The following is a 23,715-nucleotide window of genomic DNA, read 5'->3' as shown; positions in this document are numbered from 1 at the left end:
ATCAGACTCATTTTACTGTGTTTCTACATTTCAAAGTCATTTGACACATGAATAAAAGATAATTTATACAGTTTCCTTCTGCAGCACAAAGCTTTCTATGTTCAGGTTATAAATTTAAAAGTAACTCAGCACTAACACTAAATTTGTGTATCTTCCACTGGAGAAAAACCCTAGGGAATAATTATATGTTGTTTTCAATGCTTAAGTAATACCTCAATCTGCATTACCTCATTTTGAATGTATTCTTTATGAGCATCACTACGTATTTTCTTTTTTTTTCCTTCTAACAATGGAATTTATTAGCTTTCAAACATTATATATATAGCATTGATCAATCTCCAGAAGTGGTAACAATACCACTTTAAACACATACACATGCACGCACGCACACACGAAAATCAAGGCTTGAATGTCCTTTATATCTTGCAAGAAATATAGCAACCAATATTCCATGCAGAGGTGCAGCAAATGAAGTCCTGTCAAGCAAATGGCAGGAATGACAGCAGATGTCTGGATTCCTTCATAGCTGGTTGCATAAAGGTAGCACACATATTTCACTGGAGAAAAAAAAACCCTCTGACAAGACAGTCTCAGTACTTTTCATTCAGAGTTGGCATTTTTGACTGGTGTGGTACATCAGTAGGTATTAAGATGATGAACCAGATTAATCTTGATAAAGCTTCATTTGCACAATGAAAGCAAAGTCTACAACACTCAGTCACAGCTAAACGAGGCTACCACAATTTAGTCCAAGGTATAATGTCTGGATCAAATTCTTACAATCCAGTCATAAACCAGACTCCACTCTGGACTCTGACCCAAAACACTTATTTTCATGTCAAGCTATACAGTAATTTCATTTGATCGCAGCCAACAGAAATGAGTATTATGCAGCTTTTTTTTCGCTACATAAACAAGCCAGAGGCTCCTTTTTGGATCTGAATACAGTATTTGATCTTTCAGAATCCGTTTATTCACAAGTTCTACCTATTTCACAACAACTGTCATACGTAGCTAATCTTCGTGAAGTATTTTGACACTTTAAAGCTTTATATAACAATTAATGCTCTTAAGATATCCTAAATCACATTACATCCTCACTAGAGAGAATAAATGCTCCAAAGCAGAGACACTACTTCCCTGAATTATGAGACACAGGCATAGTCTGGCAAGTTGTAAACACACTGTTTACTGAGAAATATGCACAAAAGAAGCTGAGGACGTAACAGTGTTACACATGAAGAAATTAAGAGTAAGTAAAATCTGAATTTAACCACTTCTCTATCCTAACCAACAACAGCGCTACCTTACGTGGCTTTATCTAATAACGAGGCTCTGGCATACTATACAGGTGTTTAGTGCAAATTTCTTGAGTGAAGCTGCAACCAGCTGAATTAGTGTACTTTTCAGTAAAACTTGTGTTGAAAACTTTCCCGGATTAAGGCTTAAGAGAATGTACATTTTTTGTATACAAGCTAAGCATTACTAATGCTCCCCTCTAGTAAAACAGAATTTTAAGACGCTCACCACTTTTCTTTTTCTTGCTTTAAAGGAAATGTTCATTTCCTTGTATTTCTTCATAGCAGTCTCCAATTTATTCTTGAGATCAATGACACATCTTAGCCGATCATCATTTATTCCTGCTCTGGTAAATAACTGCAAAGAAAGAAATCAACATTCTTACTCTTTTTTCCTAGTCCTTTAAGACAAAAAAATATTTTCAGTTTTCCTTCATAATTAACGAAACAACATTGTCACAAATTCCTTTATTTTACAAGTAACAATTAGTGAAGCCACTTTTCCTATCTAGAATATAAAAGCTAACAGCAATTACTAAAGACAAACAAATAATGAACAGCTGCTATAAACGTCTCCCAAGAATATCCTTCTATAGGACAAATTCCATGCACCAGGCTCCTGAGCAGTAATATCAACTGACAGAAAGGACATACTGTTTTTCTGAAACAGACATGTCTGACAAAAACAAGCTGTTTTACTTTAATCCTTTGTGAAGAAGCCCCATTTTACGATACCTTAAAAAAGAAAGTATGAGCGTAGGTAACATACCTAATGCTGAGAGCTATCAAGCAAGTTCTGTGGCTGCTTTTGTCCACCCCTGCTGAAATAGAAATCTTTTCTATTTGCACCAATGTTTCTTCAACCTCAATTTCCTTTTTGCCTACTCTCCCTCAAGATCTACTGTACCCCAGTCCCTGCTTTTCCATATTTTTATAAAAAGAGGTGAAAAAACTGTCTCTATCTCACCTGAATCCAGGACTGCACAGAAGGCCAGAACTTATTTCTGAGAAGTCTATGAGCATCCATGACATTGTTTATTATGGCACTATTATCTTCATTCTCATGCACTTTTATATCTATTCAAAACAGGGGAAAAAAAAGAGTGTGTGATGTTTATTCTTCACTACAGGAGCAAAAGAAGGTAAGTGGAAGAAGCAGACATGAACCTTTCTAAAGTATTTGATCACTTCAGGGATAATTACAAACATCAGGATGTTTCTCTGTTCAGTATTGATTATTCTACCATTATCCACACATTCAAAAAAAAAAAATCAGAGGAAAAGATGAAAAGCTTTCAGTCTAGTGACGACAGAAAGAGCTGTTAAACCATCACTACTAAGGAATTGTCAAATAAACCACAGCCAAGTGCAGTCTTACTATTTACATCACATCTTGTCCTAAGTACAAATGAACTGGACCTTACTGGACCAGTTTCTGCATGTTCTGCCCCAGTGGCAATAGGGACTTGATTGCCAAAGAAGCCAAGTAAGCCACTACCCAAGTAAAAATGGTACTTTTCACCCATTAGTCATTCACAAGCCCCAGGGATACATTTCCAATTCTGTTTTCTGCCAGCACAGAAGTAGATACCTGCCTTACTGGCTCTTTGCATATGAAATTCTGTTAGGACAGTATTTGCAGGAAACTTCACTTAGACTGCCAAAGCACAAACCATCCTAACTTTTCTAGGGGTAACTCACTTTAGCAAAATTATATAAAAAGGTATAATCATAACCCTTAAGACTTCCTAGCAAAACTAATTACTTCTCTTGTAAATTGTCAGTAGCAAGGAAAAAAACCCACCACATTTAAGAAACACTCAATTGTAAGATTTTTAAATTATCAGCTTACACCCCAGCTACAGAGAGAAAGAAAGAGGTGAGTAGTGAAGTGTATGAGAAAGAAAATTATATATGGTAAACAGATTTTTTTTTTTTAACACAGGAAACTCATTATAGGTGCTATGAAGTGTAATGTGGTTACAACTACTAATTCAAAAGTTCAGTCTTAGAAGGTCATTAATAAAATCTGTTAATCACATACAAGGACACCCAAACCTAAGAAAGATTACTAGATGAACCAGAAATAGAAGAGAACTCCAAAGTAAATCCAAGTGATGTCCAGGAATATGGTGTCCAGGAACCCCAGCATTTAAGTCATAGAAAAAAACCCCAAAACCCAAACCATAACTACACAGCATTTCAGACAAAGGCTGCCTCCAGCTATATGTGAAAAAAATTTTCCAGGTACCTGTGGAGATTTCAAGGTCTAGCGTATATTTATGTGAAATCAGCCCATGGTTCCTAACAAAAGTCTGGTAATCATCATCACTGAGAGCAGGGACACCAGACTGAACTTCCGAGCATGTGCCTCCATCTAATTCTTTAGGCTCAGGCTTCTCCTGTTTCTCATTTAACTCATTGCTTTTATCAGTTCTAACACACTGAGAAACAGAAAGAACGTCCTTGCTGCAGCATGGCTGTTCATCATCCGTGCATTCAAAATAGGACTGGTTAACTTCCACCTGGGAGGACAAGGGGGATGCGGGCCTATCCTCATTAGCAGACGTTTGTTTGTGGGGTTCCAGTTCCGTGTTGTTCACAGTGAAGTCAAAAGGATCTGGCATCAGAAGCTGGAAACAGTTTTCCATCTCTGTCAGTGTGTTGGCAATCTCTTGGGACATCTCTATCAAGAGACAATTGTTGTAGAATATTGTTAAATACTGCAAAACGCTAATGTCTCCAGAGCAGACAGATTTACAAAACAAATATGACTGCCACAGGGGCAATCCATTTATCCAGTAATCAGTGATAATTTAGCCATGCAGATCTCTCCCTGCTGCAGAAATTGTCCTTATAGAAGTGACAATACTTTTCTTAAGCAGGAAATCTAGAATTTCCTGAGCAAGAAATTTAGAACCAGCATTCCTCCTTTCCCTATGCTCTCTGAAATTTCACTGTGCAAAGATGATACAAGTACTTCATAGAATTTGAAGGAGAACAAGGTTCAATGAGGATATTCTTCATCATATTGGTGGGTGTTCACTCTACAGCTATGAATGTTATAGTTGCTTGTAGGTGTAGCCATGAATAGATGCTATTGCTCAAAAAGCTGCTACCGATAAGAGTGACTTTAAGAAGGTTAAATCTCTTTAAAATTCCACCCTCGTGCCGTTTCCAGCAAGCAGAATAAATGCAGACACAATTGGATGCATTGCATATGCCAAAGTTAGTTAATTAAATCACCCTTTGTAACTGCAACACAATATACTCACTATCTCTGTTCTTCTTTCGTATTACAGAAATATGTTTGCTATTTACATATTGCTTAGAGATTCCAACCCCAGTTGGACACATTTTTTAGCAGCCGTACAATACTTTTCACAGATATCCTATACTGCATCCAGGATTCCTGTGCAGACCATTGTCTATACTTCTGGAACACGATGACTGTATATACAATATAATTAAGTTCATCAACAAACAAGGTATTGAGAAGTCTGTGCCTAGTCAATGACACAGAAATTAAGCCACTAGCTCTGAAAAGTCTCATGATATGTTTGCTTGAGGTTATGCATTCATACTTTACCGAGTTACAGACCAGACCTTTACTTGCTAACATATTTTTTTTAATCTCTTCATTCTTCCTGAGCTCACAGGACTGCCACTTGTTTCCCCTGATATTCTTTAGGTGAGAGAGGCAGAGGGTCAAGATCTAGTAAATATAGTATTCCCACCCTCTGGTGTGAGCTATTATTTGGATAGCTATTCTCTTAGAATCTGTTTTATATAACCTTAAAAAAGGTTGCTTTAAAAACAAAAAAACCCCAACCCACACTAAAAGAACTAAAGCAACTCACCTTCCATTTCTTTTTCAGCTCTTTTGGCTTTTTCTTTGTAAATGTTATCCAGTCGTTTTTGCTTCTCCTCTTCCCTCCTCCTTTCAGCCACAGTTCTGGCATGCACATCTTGAAAATCCACCTAAGGAGGAAATGAAGAAAAAAGTGTAACGTTCCTCATACGAAATTTATAGAAAATCCATTTCCTAAGATCCTTATCTGTGGTGAAAAATTCTCTAACATCAGTGATCAGCCAAAAGCTCAGCAGTACCTCCTTTTATCTCTTCTCCTCCTAGAATCAATAACTACAGTAATTCTGAATGGAGTTCTTACTTCTACTAATAAGGAACTGCTGAGAATCAATAGCTTTCAGAAAGGAATCATAAGGTAGAAAAACAAAATGCTTAGATTTCCACACCTAAATTGCAGGAATAAACTAGGGTTTGGAAGACCTCTGTCACAGCACTGGAGACACAGGGTTAGGGGGAATGGACAGGAAGAGACTACACAGGGTAAGTATTCAGATTACATGAGAACATCATGCTAGGGTCACTATTAGTAAAGGAAATCTAGGAAAATTTGTAAGCACCATTACCACAAGAGTACAGATAGATCACTTACTGAAGAACTTCATAAGCAAGGAAAGTAGAAGACATTCAAATGCATTAAAAAAGACCAAATTTTGGATTTTACCATTATATTTGTTGGATTTGGGCATTGGGGGAAAGGTTATCATTCAGTCTCACTTTATTTTCTTATGACGAAAATATAAACATAAATCTGAGTGATTCAAAATGCTGTTTCTTAAAATATTTTCAGTGGTTTTTTACTTTGTTCTCAGAAGGGCTTGAAAACATACATAAATTTCACTTGTACTTGAAGGAAAGGAGTCTTGATTGTGTTACTGCATAAGGAAACCTCTTCAAAAAAGGAAAACACAGTATTTTTGTTTGATTGCTACCACATAACTCTCATTAACTTCAATATAGATTATGTTGAGTGCTGAGCAAGTCCATACTTTGCTGCTAGTAAAGTTCTCAGACTCTCTGGTGCTGTGTCTATATTACAGGCACCCATTGAACGTTTGTCCTTATTGCCACTGCTGGATGACCAAGCTTGTCAACATACGGTAATAGTTTCCAGGTACTGACATCCTACACCAAAACACTGAAGCTGTATCTCACCTATGGGGTATAGGTGCAGACGACATTGAGATCACTCTACAAACGACAAGTCTCACTTTCTATCTAGTCCTGGAAGACCTCTCCTGTAACATGTCCTTACTAGCCACAGGTCAAGCAAACCCAAGTACATCCTACAACTGAAGTTTGCTTGCTTTTGCACAACCAAGAATTTTGTTGGTGTCTCACCTCAAACTTACTGAAACATCTGAATATTCATTCAGCATTAAACAAGTAAGTAACTCCATTAAACACTATGGAAGTTGAAAAAACAAATGCTTGAATTTGGGCTTAACCACATGCTAAAGTAAAGTGTCTTGCTATATAAATGTTCCTGCTGCTGCTGAATAATCCCCACAGTGTGCAATAAGCCTTTAGGGTTTTGCAAGTACTATTTATGCAAACACTTTAAAGACAAATTGTTTTTATATAAAAGCCTCTAGTGAGGTCAGTTGCTCATCAACCTTCAAGTACAACAGTTCTCAAACTACATAAGATTGTTTCTATTGGTACTAGTGTTTCTAGAAGTACTCAGATTCAGCTGCTCTAGAAATTAGTACAACGAACCTTGCTGGGTAGCTCAGTATCACAGATACACAAAGTGATCACCTGGTCATAACCGAGGAGCAGCCATTAACCACAGCAGCACAGATAGACGTGCCAAACTTAAGCAGACTCGTACACTTGGGTGTTCAATCTGATAAAACTATAAGGTGTTAAAGCTCCCTCATCTCAGTCTTGCATTTCTCCTTGTCACTTTCACTTAATTTTCTTTATTAAGCAAGACAATAAAGAAGAATTCAAAGACAATCACCTTTTGTGAACAGATGCCAAAAATTGTATAGAAAAAGAACACAGTACAATAAATAATACAAGTAGGGTACACTATTAGCTTAGTATAGAACCAGAAGAACAGAAATACGTGTATCACAAAGGTTTTTGATCTACTGTTAGGAACACTGAACATCTGTCTTTCTGAAGAGAAAGAGAATCAATATGTTTATTGAAAGCCTGATATTATCATCATAGATAGTGTAAATGCCAGAATAGTGTTCTCAATGCCACCGTTTGTACCTCAGAAGAGATATTAAAGCAGAAGAGTGTTCCAAACATAATTGAAGCCTAGAAGGGAAATATAAAAGCAAGTGTTTACATATAAGAAACTTCTCTTTAATAAAACTTCTTGTATGATGCACTAATACTGCAGCTGTGGGGAGCTATCACCTACTCTGTCTCTGTCGGACAGCAAAGGGAAACTAGAACTGGACAGCTCAGAACAGAAACCAGGCTGGTTTAAACTGGCATAGAAAGACTTAATAACTGATTATCCTCAGTTGAATGTATAACCATTATTTTCCTTCTAAAAAAGGCTTCAGGTAGGAATCAGGGGGTGAAAACCCACTGGTGAGCCATACTTCTTGCACTCTAAGAAAAGGCTAGTTGAGTCCAGCCCTCAGTACAAGCCCGGAGTTTTTAAAATTTTACAATACTGCAAGATGAACTAAAAGTTTGGGGTTTGTCTTTCAAAGACCATGCTCAACAGGATGTCTCCTAAAGACAATGTCATTTCCAACAGCTTTTATTTTATATTGATTGGTTTCCTCGCTTTAGACATCTCCTAGAGATCATCACCTAAAAACACACACAGAAGTAAAAATGCAGAGTACCTTCTTATTCTGCTTTAAGAAGTGGTATCCCAGGGAAAGCTTCTTGTAGGCCTCTCCATATTTCTCATGCCAGTCTTGCACTGACTTAATGGCTGCTCTCCTCAGTTTCTGTGCCACTTCTTTGGGTGGGGGAAGAGGCTGCTCATGGTCTATCCCCACCGTCAGCTCCAAGAACTCTTGGAAGTCAGAAATAATTAGCGTCCGGAATTTGTGGGATCGGGTGAACAACTCCTGCACGATCTGGAAAGCCGAGAAGCGTATCTCAGCGTGCTCCTCGTTGAGTCGTGTCATCAGCAGGTGATAGGCATGGTTGATATGTTCTTCTGAAGACCTGAGAAAGAAGAAAAGGAAAAAAAAGGAAGGAGGGATATTTAAAAAGAGGTTGAGCACATAAAAACACAACTTTTTAAAAAATCTATTTTAAATTTTAAACCAGCAGCTTCTGTGCTGGCAGCAAGCTGCACACAGCTCAGCAGGCCGCAGGACGGCTGTCCGGCCCGCGGAGAAGCGTCGCTTTCGGGGGAGGCGGCGAGACCCGGCTCTCCCCCGCCCTGCCCCGGGCCGGGCGGCTCCGGCCGAGGCCGTACTTGCAGATTTTCTTCAGCTCCTTCATCCTGCCCGGCTCCAGCCGCGGCTCCCCCGAGGTGGTGAGCTCCTCCACCAGCGCGGCGAGGCGCTGGTCCATCTCCACCGGCAGCGAGACGCCGGGCTGACAGGAGAGCTGCCCCGCCGAGCCCCTCAGGGCCGGGGAGCCCTCACAGGGCGCCGGGACCCCGCTACGGGCCGGCCCAGGCCTCCGTGCCGCCATTACCCGCCCCTGAGAAGGCTGTTCCCCCCGCCCCGGCGCCTACCCCCACCCCACCACTGCCGCAGCTGCCGCTTTAAGCGCGCGCTGCGCCCCCTCCCGCTTCCGCGCGGTGACGTCACACCAACCGGAAGCGCGCATGGAGGAAGGCGGGGAAAGCCTTAAAGGGACCGCGCGTCGCTTTTGGGGGTGGGTGTTAACCCCTTGTTGGCCGCAGGGGGCGCAGGGGCCGAGGCCAGGGGCAGGGCTGCACCAGCCCGGGGAGACGAGCGGCCCCCACGAGGCCTCCGAGCCAGGCTGCCCACCACACAGCACCCCCTGATGATGAACCTATGTAGGATATTTCCAAAGAATCATTCAAAAAAAGCAGTTTTGGGGGCAAACGAGGCCACGGCCCGGCCTGGAGGGCTGGCACTGGCCTGGGGAGGGGCTGGGTGGGGGCAGGCCGCTAGGCTGTGGAGAGGGCAGAGGTGCTGAGGCGATGGCAGGCGCATGAGGTGCTGCTCCTCGGAGACCCCCGGGGTGAAGGTGGTGGCAGGTCAGGCATGGGGCGTGGTGGAGCCCCCCGGCCTTCACGCCTTACAGCAGGGCTTCCTTGGAGCTGAGAGGGGAGTCAAACCTTCGGCCTCCCTCTTCTTGCCCCAGCCCTCGCTCCAAGCAGCTATATAAGGCAGGAAATGAAGGGAGGAAGGCAGGGAACCAGGCCCTCATTCGTGGCACCCTGTCACCCGGCCCCTCCTCACTTCTGCATCAGAACATGAATTTTCTTGAGCAGTTGCTGCTATCCAGAGCCTTGGAGGGTCTGTAGAGTCTTCCACAATAGCTTGAATGCCATTCTCACATGGGCTCTGTATACACCATGTGAAACACAAATTTGAGCTTTTTATCATGGATTTGTAGGTTGCAGATGCAACGATATGGTGGGACGAGCAAATAGGCAAGCACAGTCCAGTCCTCACTAGCCAAAGCTACAGTATTTATTCCCAGCGCTTTGTGACATTTGGCTTCCAGTGGTGTAAACTAGATATCACCTCCTTGGGAAAGGTCCTCCACTTTGCAGCACTTGAAAATCACAGAATCACAGAATCATTCAGGCTGGAAAAGACCCTTGGGATCGTCGAGTCCAACCATCAGCCCTACTCTACAAAGTTCTCCCCTACACCATATCCCCCAGCATCTCATCTAAACGACCCTTAAACATCCAGGGATGGTGACTCCACCCCCTCCCTGGGCAGCCTATTCCACTGTCTGACCACTCTTTCTGGGAAAAATTTTTTCCTAATGTCCAGTCTGAACCTCCCCTGTTGCAGTTTAAAATGATGTTGACTTTAGAATATTGCAGGGATGAGAGGATTGTTACTGTGCAGCCCTAGCAAAAATGTACTTTTATATATAAAAAGGAAGGAAACACAATGGTGAATAGAGCCCAGTTGTCAGGACTTTTGAGGGGAGTATTAGAGCATACCTGTGTTCACACAATACCTGCCACTTGAGAAACTCAGAGCGCTTGGTGAATGTTACAGGTAACCTGTCAGCATACATAGAGAGAAGCTGACGAAGGATACAGCAATAAGAGAGAAGCCAAGGTACTGAGCATACAAGGGGGTGTTACCTTCCTGGGTCCTATCCTTAAAGCTCTGCTACTGCTGGATAATGTGGTTAACCAAAGTGCACTCTCGTCTTTTCCCACATGCAGGAAGCATCCAGCATTTTACACTGCGTACGGCTGTGCTCTAAGGACATGTCCCTGTGCTCTAAGGACGTGTCCCTGTGCTCTAAGGACATGTTCCTGACATGTGTCCTGCTGCCCTTAGGGTCACCTATGGTGAGGGAGAGGTTAAAAGATTTGTCCGTATTCTGGTCTCCCTTTGCACCAGCTACACAAGGGTGCTTCAATTACTGGAGATTGTGAGGCTGCCCTGGATTTGCTCTTGGCAGCACATGAGCTGCTTTCGGATTTGGGTGCTTGATTAGAAATGTTCTGCAGACCCCCATCTCTGAAAGTGCTGATTTACCACTGGGAAAGATCAAGCCCTTGCAGGCACCTGCTTTGAACATCCTAAAGAAGGGAGACATCTAAAATATCTACTCCCATTTGAATATGTTGCTAGATAATTGAAAGGTATTTCCATTAATCCTCAGTTAAGGCATGTGTTGGAATATGTGGATTGGTGTTGCAGCTGTCTCTATTGGCTCCTGTGATGAGGGAAGACACCATTAAACACTTTTTACAAGAAATGAACTTGTATTTTCAACCAAATTTACTGCAGTAAGTGAATGCAGACATTTTGCAGTTATTTCTGATTTGATATGTGAAACCAATGACCTCTTACTTTCTAATAATGTTTCTCTTTTCCTCATTGCCTTCCATTGAGTAAAATGGTTTTACATGTGAAAGCTACACAGAATGGCACAGCTCATCTTTAAAGTTTAGATCAGTTTACTCTTTCAGTATTCCTTATTTTTCTATTTCTCTTCTTAATTTGGTTGAAAATGCCTGAACAACTGTTTTCTATTGGGTTACTTCTTGCAAAATTAGCACTGCTGTACTATCTAGAAACAGTATTTCAAAATGAGCCTCAAGCAACAGACTTTAACATCTACAAAGGCACCAATTTCATATCGATGCATAATGTTTAAAGAAATCCCTGCAAGGAGCCATATGGTTTTGCAAAGAATCAGTTGATGAATGAATGCTAAGTTGTGTAACTCATTCGTGGTAGTCCCTTAAGCAAACCCTAGTGAGAGCTAAGCTATTTAATATTTTCTTTTTAAATCAAAGACAATTACATAAAATTGTGTTTGCTCAAGTTGCTGAGTTTCTTTTGCCTTCTCCTTTTTGATGAACTTGGTAAACATCCACCATTCAAATACTTCCATGCTCTCTTCATCTGAACCAATTTGATAAAAGGCTGAGGAGAGCCAGAACGCTGAAGATTTCATTTAGCTGCAAAAGTCACAACCACTCTGCACCTGCATTGATTTTTCCCTGACACAACTGTTCTGGGCTGTTCAGTGTAGGGGAACGCAGGACACAAGCACAGAGGCAGAACCGAACACCACCTGCTACCCCTTCAGAGGCTCAAGGTTGAACATTACTATCAGTTTACACATGGTTTCAGCAACGCCTGAGTCTGCTGCTTCATGTCATGTGGGTTGTGACAGGTTGTTGATTCAGGAAGTTGCATTTCTTGCCATTGTGCTGAGAGATCAGCAAGAGCAATGCAGTTACACTTTGCAAGATCTTCAAAGTGAGTGATACCTTGCAGGAGCAGAGACTCTTCCACAAACACTGTCCTGTCCACCACCTCTCCAGGATACCCAACGCTATCATAATTGGCAAGAGACATTTACGATGGGAATGTTCTCCTACAAGATATCTCCAGGCATGACCACCTGGTCCATCCAGAGATCATCTCTGGTTAGTTCAGTATCCTTAGCCAAATACATAGGCAAAGAAAACCCCAGAATTTTGTCCATTGACACCAATTATTTGGGTCTGGGGGTTCTTACATTAAAGACAAGCCACTTGTTCCATCACAAATCTAAAAGGTCAAACTGATTGCTCTAGGAAGAATTGTTTCAGACTTTTGTGTAATACTAAATTTTCTGGTGTAGTCTTTTTATAAAAGAAACATCTAGGTAGGAGACATTTCCACCATTTCACTAGATGATTCTTTGCCTGGGATTGTTTTCCAGGTTCGCAATAAAAGAGCATGTCAGGCAGAAAGAAACCCCACTGAACTTTTGAGATAGCTGTATTCAGCTTAATGGTATGAAATTAAAAAGGAGGGATTCTTTCCCTGCCAAAATGGAACTTGGGCAAAAAAGCTTCCCTACAAATAATTTGGAGTTAAAAGAACTTCGGTTTCAGGCCTGAAGATGCAGAAACATGATAAACACTGATATTAAATTGTCACAGACTTTGTGCCAGTTGGGTTGCAAATAAAATACTGACCTTCTGTGTGAGATGAATAGACTCTTAACCACCGGTTTGATTCAAGCAAAAGGATGACAGTTATTTGAAATCTCTGAACTACCTCATAAGGAGTAAGGACTGTATTTAAACAGATGTTCTCAAAGGAGAAATAGTCTATTCATTAAACCATCAATAATGCAAGGCCAAAGATACTTGGCGATCTCCTTTAATTATGTGAAATATTGACTGTGACAACACGTCAGCCTACTGTAACATTTTATAATTCTGTCACAGGAGATGAATGAACCTGCTCTGTACGGTCTAGATCACTAATTAAGTAACCATTTGTAAGTTGGATGGAGCAGGAATAGCTGTAGGAGAACCATCACAAATCAAGGAGCACCTGTAACTCATATTCGTGTTCAGAATAATTTTTAAAAATGATCCTACAGCGTTTCCTGGAACTGCATGCCAACATTGACACACTTGACTAGTATCAATGAGGGTAAATTGCTTTCTCCTCCGTGAAAAGATCTATGCAGACTCTAACTGGAACCTAATGAGCATTTTTCAGTGTTAGACAATATATGTCCACATCATAAGTTAATATTTCTACATGAATGCACCCAAAGAAGATCAAGGTACATCTCATTGCACTGCAAGCAGGTGTCTTTGGGGGCCTGGGGCGTATCCCCAGATAGCCTTTAAGGCAGGACTCAGATCAGGTGGTTTGAAACATGTAGAAAAGGAGAGTGCAGAGGAAGAGAAGAACCCCAAGCTTCCAATAAGAGGAAATCCAGCCCAAATTCTGCTTGAAGAGCCTCTGGTGCTAAATGATACAGTGACAGAAACACCACTTTCATGCATATGCAAACAGGACTGCTTTCAAACACGTGATGTTAGCAAAAGTTTCTCAAACAACTTAAAGAGACTGGTTTGGATGTCACATTGACTCATTGATGGTATGTTTTTGAAGCTCTTTCTGACGTCTGAGCTGTCCCATCCTTGGAAAGCCACAGCCTGTAATAGAACTGCGGTCGCTCAAGCTGGTTTCTCCAAATGAGAGCCTGCACAGAGCTGTGGCTTCAGATACCCGAAGGAATTGCTTTTTTCTTCCTTTCCCAAGGATGTGGAAAGAAGAGGACTGCTCTGAAGCTGCTAAAAGCTGTAGCACTGCCTCCAGTTACAATGGGAGCGCTGAAGTCCATTCCTGATGTGAAACTGTCATCACTGCTGTCGGACACGGACAGGCGACAGGTCTGCATGTGTCACACAGCCATTGCACACCACTGCACAAACACTGCCCCATCAGTGGGTTTCCATTTCAGATTTCTCTGTCTTGTTCATGCACCGGGTAGCTTGAACCCACAGTGATATTGTGATCACTGTCACAGGAGTGAGTCGTCAGTCCTCTGTCAAAATCCACTGTATTCCCTCAGCACCAGGAGAGTGCCCAAAGGAGCACTTCAGGCCTTTTTGGTATTTCCATCATCTTTTATGAGCAGTGACCAAGAAAGCCACATGGATCAAAACAAGCTTTTCTAGGGAATTTCTTTTACTGTTGTGATAAAAGAACACTTTCTCTTTATGAAGAGATTATTTATACAGGTCAGCATTTGCAGGCAGAAGGAAAGTCCCTGGCTTGAGGAGACTATGAGGTAATTCAGACAAAAATAGAGTGCAAAGACCACAGTTTGAGAGAGAAGGAAATATTGAAGTATAACGAAAGGAAGAAGGAAGTGTCTTGAAAAGAAGAAGGTAGCAAGTCTTGTGAATTGTCTGGAGCCATTAATTTATTTATGCTTTTAAGGAGTTGTTTTGTAGTTCCATGGCTTGATATGTAAGTGGGAGCAAAATGGGAAAATATTTATTCATGTTTCATATATTAGGACCCATTTGCATGCCCTCAGTTTCTGCAGCACATACATCATGACAGTCCCACTGACCAACATTCTTTCATATTTTGCACTACTAAGACTCCCAAAATGTTTCACAAACTTTCAGGCAATTGAACCTCAATACAGCGTGGAACAAGACCTGTAAATACAGTCAACACATACAGAGAATAAGTCAATTTTAAGAGGACCATGCGATAGCCTCCCAGAAAAGTTGAGTGCAGAATTTGGGGTGCTGACTCTGTCCCCTGAGCTGCAGCACCTCCAGCAACACATCCCTGCCCCAGTGTGAGCTCAGCAGCGTTACTCATGCAGCCACCCATATTCTGTGTTTCAGATTGTCTCATGTAAGCGTTAAAAGGCCTCTTAAATGAATCATTGCTATTTTTCCTCTTTGCACAAGTCATAACAGTAAAATTGTATCAAATACTGAAAAAGCAGTGGCCGTGAATATGCCTCAGTAAACTATACACAAAGTTTTCTTGAATTCCTATTAAGAGCAGCATAAAGGTCAATGCCTCCAAGAGCAACAGTAGATGTAAGACCAACCTTTTTGATCCCCTACTAATTTTGTCCATAAAAAAGTGGGTCAGTTATTGATATATCAGTAAAACATAGCCAGGGTGAGACTTTTTCTGGCAGAATCTGTGTGAATCTGATCTGTGGATACGCACGCGTCTGCTCTGGAGAGACGCTTTCAACAGCCTCCGGCAAGGGCTTCCAGAGCTCTGAACAATCAGCTCTGCTCTAAGTCATGTAACTTGAATTCTAGGAATGTTTTTTTTAAAAAAATCTAAACACAAAACTGGCACTCAGTAACTTCAAATGGACAAGATATATTTATATGGATAGTAAAGGAAACTGTGCTGGCAGCAGTAGTCTGAGCTGGGTATCTGTGATGGCCTTCTCTCATCTTAAATCACAGAAAATACTCTGTTGTTGCTTTGTTGCTGCATTCCTACATGGTCGTGAGTGAAAGAGGCACAGCTACTGAATCACAGAATCACAGAATCATTCAGGCTGGAAAAGACCCTTGGGATCATCGAGTCCAACCATCAGCCCTACTCTACAAAGTTCTCCCCTACACCATATCCCCCAACATCTCATCTAAACGACCCTTACACACATCCAGGGATGGTGACTCCATCCCCTCCCTGGGCAGCCTATTCCACTGTCTGACCACTCTTTCTGGGAAACATTTTTTCCTAATGTCCAGTCTGAACCTCCCCTGTTGGAGGAGAGCCACAGCTTCCTGACTGTTTTGCAAAAAACTTTCTAAATTTATTTAGAATTTATTTATTTAATCTAAAAAAAAATATCTAAAGTTATATCTTTTTTAAGAAAAAAAATATATAACTGATTATTTAAGCTCACAGAGCTATGAGAAGTATGAAGTACTTTACATTTTCAGATAAGAGTAAGAATGAACTTTATAAAGCTCTGAACTTCCTTGCCCCTCCTCAAAAGGCTGCCTGATTAATCATACGCACAGTTTATATTTCTGTTCCCCTACACAAGGAGCTCGGGCCATTGCCCCCCGGTTTTAAGCCACCCGCAGGAGGACCCCCGGAGGCAGGGCTCGCTGAAGCATCAGCTGCATTTGGCGGAGCCCCCAGCAGATGGCAATGCAGGAAAACCGGTGGCCCGACCGGGGAGTCAAGGGCTGGGGCCGAGACCGCTGTTCTTGGGGAAAAAAGCACCGCCTTAGAAATCCCGGTCGCTATTTTTAACGTGTCCTGCAAGGGAGCACATCGTTTTCACTGTCAGCAAGTTATTTTCCTTTTATTTTCTTTTTAAATTATAGGATTTGAACTTACAGGCTTGTAGCACTGAACCTGTGGCAATGGGTTTGGCATCCCTGATCCAAAACCTTAGGGTCAATCTGTGAGGATATCCAAGTGCCCAGGGGTTTTCAGCAATCAAAGGTGTTAATTACAATTTGTATATACATACACATATATACACACACATACAGATAAATATATGTATATGCATGTATGCATGTAAATGTGGCGTGTTATATTTATCTGTATATATACATACACACACACACACACACACACACACACATATATATAAAATGTCACTTAAAAACCCTGCTCACAACACATTCACACATTTTCTCTTGTTGCATCTTCTAGTTGTGTGCAAGGTCACACTGTTTCCAGGCCAGGAATAAGTCTTTAAACAGATCAGAGCCTTTAACATGATCAGTGTCATGTCATAAAAGAGGCAAAGAGATTTTATTTGAAGAAAACATTCCTGAGTATCGCATCAAGGAAACTACTTTTAATGACAATTAAAAAGAGAACAGTTCTCTCTGAGAAAGCACTGAAGCTGGAGGTATTTTCCAAGCAGAACATCTCAGCGCTTTCCCTGTGCTTATAGAGGAAAATGGATGTAGTAAAACTTTTGGAAAAATATAGAAGCATTAAAAGTTTCGAGTGGCACACTTTGCCTTTTATCTGAACACACAGCCACCAAAAAAAAACCCCTAAACCAAACAAAACTAGCCCCAAAACCAAAATCAACAAAACTCCACAAAACTCTTAAACCAATAAAAAAACCCATGGAAGATATTTGGGCTTGTTAAGAAATTAATGAAAGAAACCTGTTTCACCAAAAAGCTGGTGAAGATGCTTCTTTGTATTTTCATCTTCAAACTGAAATAACTGCACCTGGCAGGGAAGTGGCTGTTTCAGAGCAATGGTGAACTGAAATCACAACTGAGTTACCAAAATGCTGCCACGGGCATCATAACCACAGGTTGGTTAAAGTGGCTCCGGAGCAAATGATAGAATCACTGAGAAGTCTTCTTACATGTGGGTAAACACAGCATAAGTTTACTTACTACAAACAAGGTATCCAAATTATCTACGGTCAATGTTTTCCCTCATCTCAATATGCTTATGTCACTGCTTGGACTCTGTTTTAAATGGTGCCATGAAAACCTGTTTGTAGTGCTTAGGGAAACAAATGTATATGTTGCAAAAATATTGTCTCTTCAAAAGTATCAAAGGTAACTGGCCTCGAACTGCACAGGAATACTTCAACATTGATCCATGTTCTGGATTTACTGCTTAGCAAAGCAGCAGTTCTTACTCTTTCAGAACCACCAGCTTATTTCAAATATGTCAGTATTATATTGAATCATACTGTGGCAACAGCGGGATTCAACAGTTATAGAACAATAATGAAAAGCTGTAAGTAGTGGACATTTAGCTCTGTAAAATGTGTAAACAGCATGGCCAATACGAAAATAGTATAGATTTTCCAAAGTTCTTTAAAAAAAAATCAGTGACAAATAGGAAGGGCACAAGAACAAACTGCAGAAAATAAATAGTTGCAATAGTGCCTATAAGTAAAGATTTAAATCAGTTTTGATTATTGAGAGGTAACTTGTTCATAAAATAAAAGGATCTTTAGGGAAAAATATCACGTATTAAATGATCTCGAGTATAGCAGCGAAAAACACAAGAAACAAAAGATGAATTCAAACTGGAAGCCAGGCACATATTTTACCAGTGAGGAAACAGATTCTCTGTGTCATGATGATGTTTTTCTGACAGATGTGCTCTAACCAAACAACTCTGGATTGTAAATAGTTTTGAGACTCAACATCTAAAATCAGTACACTGGAGATCTATCACTCCTGGCTCTTTTGGAAGGCATTAAGTTACAGAGAAGACATTTTACATACAACAGAGGTGGCAGGACGTGAAAAACCTTGTGACTCAGTTAGACAGTAAATGTTAAAGCAGGAATCCTGGCTACTCCTGCTATGAAGTTGTCAGTGGATCCTGGAGAGAGAACAGAATAGAAGGAGAGTATTTTGCAAATAGAGTGTCCTGCTTTGGGCTGAAATAGAGCTAATTGGGTTTTTTTTCCCCTTCCTTCTTAGTAGCTAGAATAGTGCTGTGTTTTGGATTCAGTATGGGATTTGATATAAAAGATTGTTTGTTGATAATGTGCTGATGTTTTTAGTTGTTGCTAAGAAAGGACTTTTCCTCGTGCTGCTAGTGCGCAGGTACACAAGAAGCTGGGGAGGAGCACAGCCAAAACAACGGACCCAAACTGGCAAATGGAATATTCCCTATCATCTAATGTCATGCTCAGTATATAGAGAAGTGTTGATCGGGAAGTTCCACTTGGGCTTCTGGGATTGTGGTTTCAGGATTCTCTCTTCTCTGGGATCACTAGCTGGGAACGGGCTGGGCATTGGTCAGTGGGTGGTGAGCAATTACACTGTGCATTACTTGCTTGTATTTTCTATTATTACTATTATTATTATTATAATTATTATTTTCATTTTATTTTATTTCAATTATTAGGTTGTTTCTATCTCAACCTACAAGTCTCCTTACCCTTCCCCCTCCAACTCTCCCCCATTCCCCGGGGCTGGGGGAGGTTGAGTGAGCAGCTGCAGGGTGTTTGGCTGCCAGCCAGGTTTAAACCACAGCATAGAGTTTAAGAAAAAGGATATTATGGCACTTTGAAGAGTCCTTGAGTTAAAAGCAACTGCTGTAATTTTCCAAGGATGTTCCCAATTTCAAGACTCAATTACCTAAGGACAGATAAAGGTGATAAGAAGTGTTCCTCTAATAGTGGAAACCATAAGAGCAGCCCCTCTAACTCCACAGCAGGGACAGCTGCTTGGAGCAGATGAAGTTGTGAGGTTGTGTTTGTAATCTTTGGGCTGTTAACAGAATTGATCCATACCGGTATACTTAATGGGATTTGCACAAAGTTTTAGAACATTCAAGCAACCGTTGCTCTATGAGATGTTTTATGTTTTAGCCTAGACATTTTAGTATCACTTCAATTGAACGTGAGACTTTCTGGAGGAGCAAAGCTCTGTTTTGCTGCTTTCAATGTGCAACCAGGCCATAATCTTTATTCTATCTGCTGGAACAATTTTGATGTTTTGATTCTTCTTATGGGATGAAATAATGAAAATAATGATTAATTTTAAACTTGTCACACCCTAGATGGAGATATTATTTTGCAATAATAATTTTTCAATAGACACCTGAAGGTCCTATTGGCCTAAAGGTTCTTCTTGGCTTCTTCAGCCAAGATGAGAAAAATGGTGCCAGCACTTTGATTTCTTTTTATGCTGTTCCTGGAAATGCAAGGTGTGGAGGGAAAGAATTAAGGCAAATACCTTATTTAGATCAAAATTTAATCCAGCATCTCACTTCCTCAAACACGGAGATCACAGGCTATGTCATTTATGGTTTCCCAATACGAAGAAACCAGTCATTATACTTTGCTAACTGGTTTAGAATAAGAGGTATTTCTGGATACAGCAACTGTTAATCTTACTTCAGTGAGGAATTCTTCATTTTACCTCCTCAGAGGAGGGCTCCAAACATAGAGACAGGGAATATGTTTTGGGCAAGGATAGGATAATATGCCTCTTTAACAGGGCAGGTAACATTCTTCCCAGTGATTATAAAAATTAAGACACGATAGATGTTACATCAAAGAAGGTCTGTTATTCACTGAAGGAGCAAAACACAGCAATTCAGCTGTAGCTACCGTGGCTTTTTCTATACCTAGTAGTTAAACTGAATAATTATCTCTTCTGTAAAAACAGCACCCTTTTTATTCACTGTTTTTGAAAGTGGGATAATGCATCACTGAAGCTAGAGAGCTGGCAATGGATATGACAGTAAAATTCAAAATAAACAGATACCACAAAGCTTGGATCATCAGAGCATATGTATATCTGAGATCAACATTTACAAAGTGTTCCTGCAAAAAAAAGCCCCAACAGATTTGCATCAGCAACATCAATTCCCATCTATTCTTCGCTGTCTGACCAGCTAACAAGATGAGATCACACACTTGATGGTATTCATCGCATTCCAGGGTTGTTGCTCCTGGAGCTGGCTGTGTCTCAGTTTCCACACATGCAGGTTAGTGGTGTAGCTGCTCTGGACACCCTGCGTACCCTGAGGATGGTCAAGTTGCAAATGCTTTGAGGGCAGGATCCATTTCCAGACTCTGGAGACTTCAAGTCTGTTCTGCTCAAGTCTCATGCTGACTCCAGAAGAAGAGTCAGGAAGTAGGTTGTAATACTCCTGAAATAGGAATATTACACTAAACGAAGTTGATCAGAGCTGCAGATTACCCTTTTCTCCGTAATATACATCATCATACTGCTCAGGTATCTCTCTGCAGCTGGCAGAGACACAGCACAAGCCAGGGCTGCTGCTTCACTCACTCCAGCAGCTGCCCACAGAGACGTGCTCCTGGTGCATCACCTCACCACCCAGCCTGAATTCTTCTCAATTTCCTATGGTGGAAGTCAGCCCTGTAAACTGATGCTTCTTATGGCCATGAATAGGATCAAGTAATTTCTGGTGGCCATGAGATCCTATGCACAGAGGAGCAGGACAATGAGCTGGCGACCTGAGTGTGCACAGTTTAAAGTCGAAAATCATGTCATGATCCTTATGGAGAAACAGCTTCTTCTCCCACACCATGTAGCAAAACAGCTTATACCGAGAAACCACCCCATCTTCCAAAATGAGGGGCAGCAACAAGCAGATGATAGTTCAAAACCAGCCTGGGGGGGTTTCACCCTCCTACACAGCAGTTCTGTCAGCAGGGGACAGAGCTGGGGGAGTGGCCTGGGTCCAGCTGGGAAGTTAGATGGGTATTGCAGCACAAAGCCAAGATGATGGCCTACCTGGAAAGAATTAATGCAGACCACTATATAATGTTTTCCTTAATGACTGCATCCAGGGCAACTTGAGCTTTGCCAAGACCAATTTCCCCCTGAACGTCTTCACATTTTAATAAAATATTTCTGAGGTTTCAGTCCCTTAAACTGCTACTTTAAACAGAGCTGTCTCCATATGGGGTATGCACGTGCACCCTGAAGAACTTCCCACAGCTCTGGTCTTGCCTCTTCTGAGTGATTTGTCTGGCTGTGATTTGCAAAGAAGGAAAAGGAAATTGTCTACTGATTTCATTATCTGTTTATTTCCTCTTGGGGAATTTGTCTATATGATACTGCTTAATCTCCATGGGCGAGGAACAAAATATTTAAGTTAGTTAATGAACTTTTTGTCCTGAAGTGAATAGGCTTTATAATCTTTTGCTCCTCATTCTTCCTTCTGGCTCCGTCAAGAAAAAGTCCTGGCTGGGAACTCAGATGCGCTCCCTGGGAAAATCTACTCCTCTGCTCTGTGGGGTAGATAAAACTATTTCCTTGAGAAATGTACAACATAAAAGTTAATCTTATGGGATAGGAAATAGGGTCAAAGGAGTAGGAACAGATGTAGGTTCCAGCTTCTCGGGTGTTATTCCCCACTTAACCAGCCTCGGTTTTCCACATTAATTTGGGAATGAAGGAAACGTCTTATCCTGAGCCAGCTGGGTTGGGAAGGGATTTCTGGTCTGCTTCACCAACCAACACAGCGCTCCCTCTGCTCCAGCTTCAGTGTAAGAGACACGGACATGAGCAAGCAGGACTGTACTCTACCTTCCAGCAAAGTAGCACCAGGCCCCTTTGCAGCCCTCGTTCCTTCATCCCGATGGTAGCACCGTGTTAGGATTGCATTTCTCTGTTTCCAAGAGACAACACATTGGAGGCTCAAAGCCCTCCACGATCATGGTGTATAATGAGGACTCTTTCCAGTGAGGTCCTAGTCGACAGCTGAATGAACTCTAGTGCTAAAACAATCTCATTTGTTTGTTAGTCCACTCTTCAAGGTTACCTGTTTTTCTTCCTGGTAATATTCCAGCATCCTCTGGGGTGAGGCTGTCTACTGGTTTTGCCACATCAGCACATTCTTGCTTATTGTGGAATGTCAGTAATGACAACTAGAGTCAGCTCCATGATAGATCCCTGAGGAACCCCATCAGTTACCCTGCCCTTCACACTGCCTTTTATTCTATCTCCTGTGGCCAGGTCCTCGTGCAATTTCTAATCCCCCTCTTCTCCAGTTATTAGCTAATGTCATCACATGTGATACTGCACTGCAGCTGGATTTAGTTTGAGAAGACTCATCTTAACAACAGCAGTCATCAGGGTGGTATGGCATAATTATCCTTAATAAACATCTCCCCTTCACGCTCACTTACAGTTATCCTTCAGGTTGATTATTTTTCTCTCCTCCCCTTAAAAAACAGTGACTACAGTAGAGGCTCTCCATTCATGTGATTCCATCCCCAGACTGGATGCTAGAACAGCTCCTTTCCATTAGATCTGAACAATTAACAATTCCAGGAGAGCAGTTGCTTGGTTTCTGTAACTTGCACGCTTTTTTTCACAGCCATGTTGCTAAGTTATTTCTGTTTTTCTCAGTACATCTCCCTCTCCACCCCACCCACCAATGCTGAACATTGCCATCTTTATTAGGAGCAAGCAGCAAGGTGCTGGGTGTAGTTTCGTAATCAAGTCTGGATATCTACCACACAGTAGTTTCATATGTTAATTTTTTCCTCTTACTTGCACTTTTAAAAACTTCTGTAGTTATTTTAATCTCTTTGAAAGATAGCTGGCTGAGAGCATTTCTTAACTCTACCCTGACACTTGTTCTCATTTTTACTAAGTCAAAACAAACAGCCTTTCTTGTTCAGCAGCCTGTTCTATTTCTTGTTGTTCTGCTATTTCCTATTGTTCTTTCAGTGCTAATTATCCTACAGCTGATTTCCTCTGCCTTAGGATACAGACCTCTGATAATTTTAACATAGTCAAATAGCAGGATTTTACTGTGGAGCCTAAAATATCTTATTCAAAACTGTGAGCTCCTCAGTGAAATTAACTTGTCGCTAGCTAGCAATGATAAGGACTAATTTTATTTTTGAAATGAAGAACTTCCGTTTACAGAGTCTTAGAACTTCAAACAAATCGGGACTAGATCCCTTAAGATGAGGTTTTTTCAATGACTAGCTCAGATAGGCATTGAACTTCTCACAAAAGTCAATTATAGAGTAGAACTACTTTGTGTTGGCTCTGTATCTGTCATAGCAAAAGAACTCTTCAGCCCTCTCATCCAACCATATCTGGGCTCTATAGCTTCCTGCTCCCTCTTGCTGACCATGAGTGCAAATTTTCTTTTCCTGACTGTGCCAGAGAGACTTTGTTCTACTTAC

At 41.2% G+C, this 23,715-nt stretch overlaps 1 protein-coding gene across 2 annotated transcripts in view; it reads right to left on the bottom strand.

Moving 5' to 3' along the window:
* The window catches only part of UVSSA (UV stimulated scaffold protein A), a 56,180-nt gene extending 47,332 nt beyond the window's left edge, over nt 1-8,848 (bottom strand). The window contains exons 1-6 of one of the 2 annotated variants that reach the window (XM_074821907.1): nt 8,573-8,847; nt 7,986-8,316; nt 5,159-5,279; nt 3,550-3,984; nt 2,266-2,375; nt 1,528-1,656 (exon numbers count right to left, since the gene is read on the bottom strand). In XM_074821907.1, coding sequence (XP_074678008.1) covers nt 1,528-1,656; nt 2,266-2,375; nt 3,550-3,984; nt 5,159-5,279; nt 7,986-8,316; nt 8,573-8,793 — 1,347 coding nt within the window. In that variant the 5' untranslated portion in view covers nt 8,794-8,847. Of the gene's footprint in view, nt 1-1,527; nt 1,657-2,265; nt 2,376-3,549; nt 3,985-5,158; nt 5,280-7,985; nt 8,317-8,572 lie in introns of both variants that reach the window. The other variant, XM_074821908.1, reaches the window with a different exon arrangement.
* Between the last annotated feature and the right edge of the window lie 14,867 nt (nt 8,849-23,715).

This window comes from Strix aluco, chromosome 4 (genome assembly GCF_031877795.1).
Source record: "Strix aluco isolate bStrAlu1 chromosome 4, bStrAlu1.hap1, whole genome shotgun sequence".
NCBI lineage: Eukaryota > Metazoa > Chordata > Aves > Strigiformes > Strigidae > Strix > Strix aluco.
Note: the sequence above shows the minus strand (reverse complement) of the source record. Positions and strands in the feature narration are given on the sequence as shown.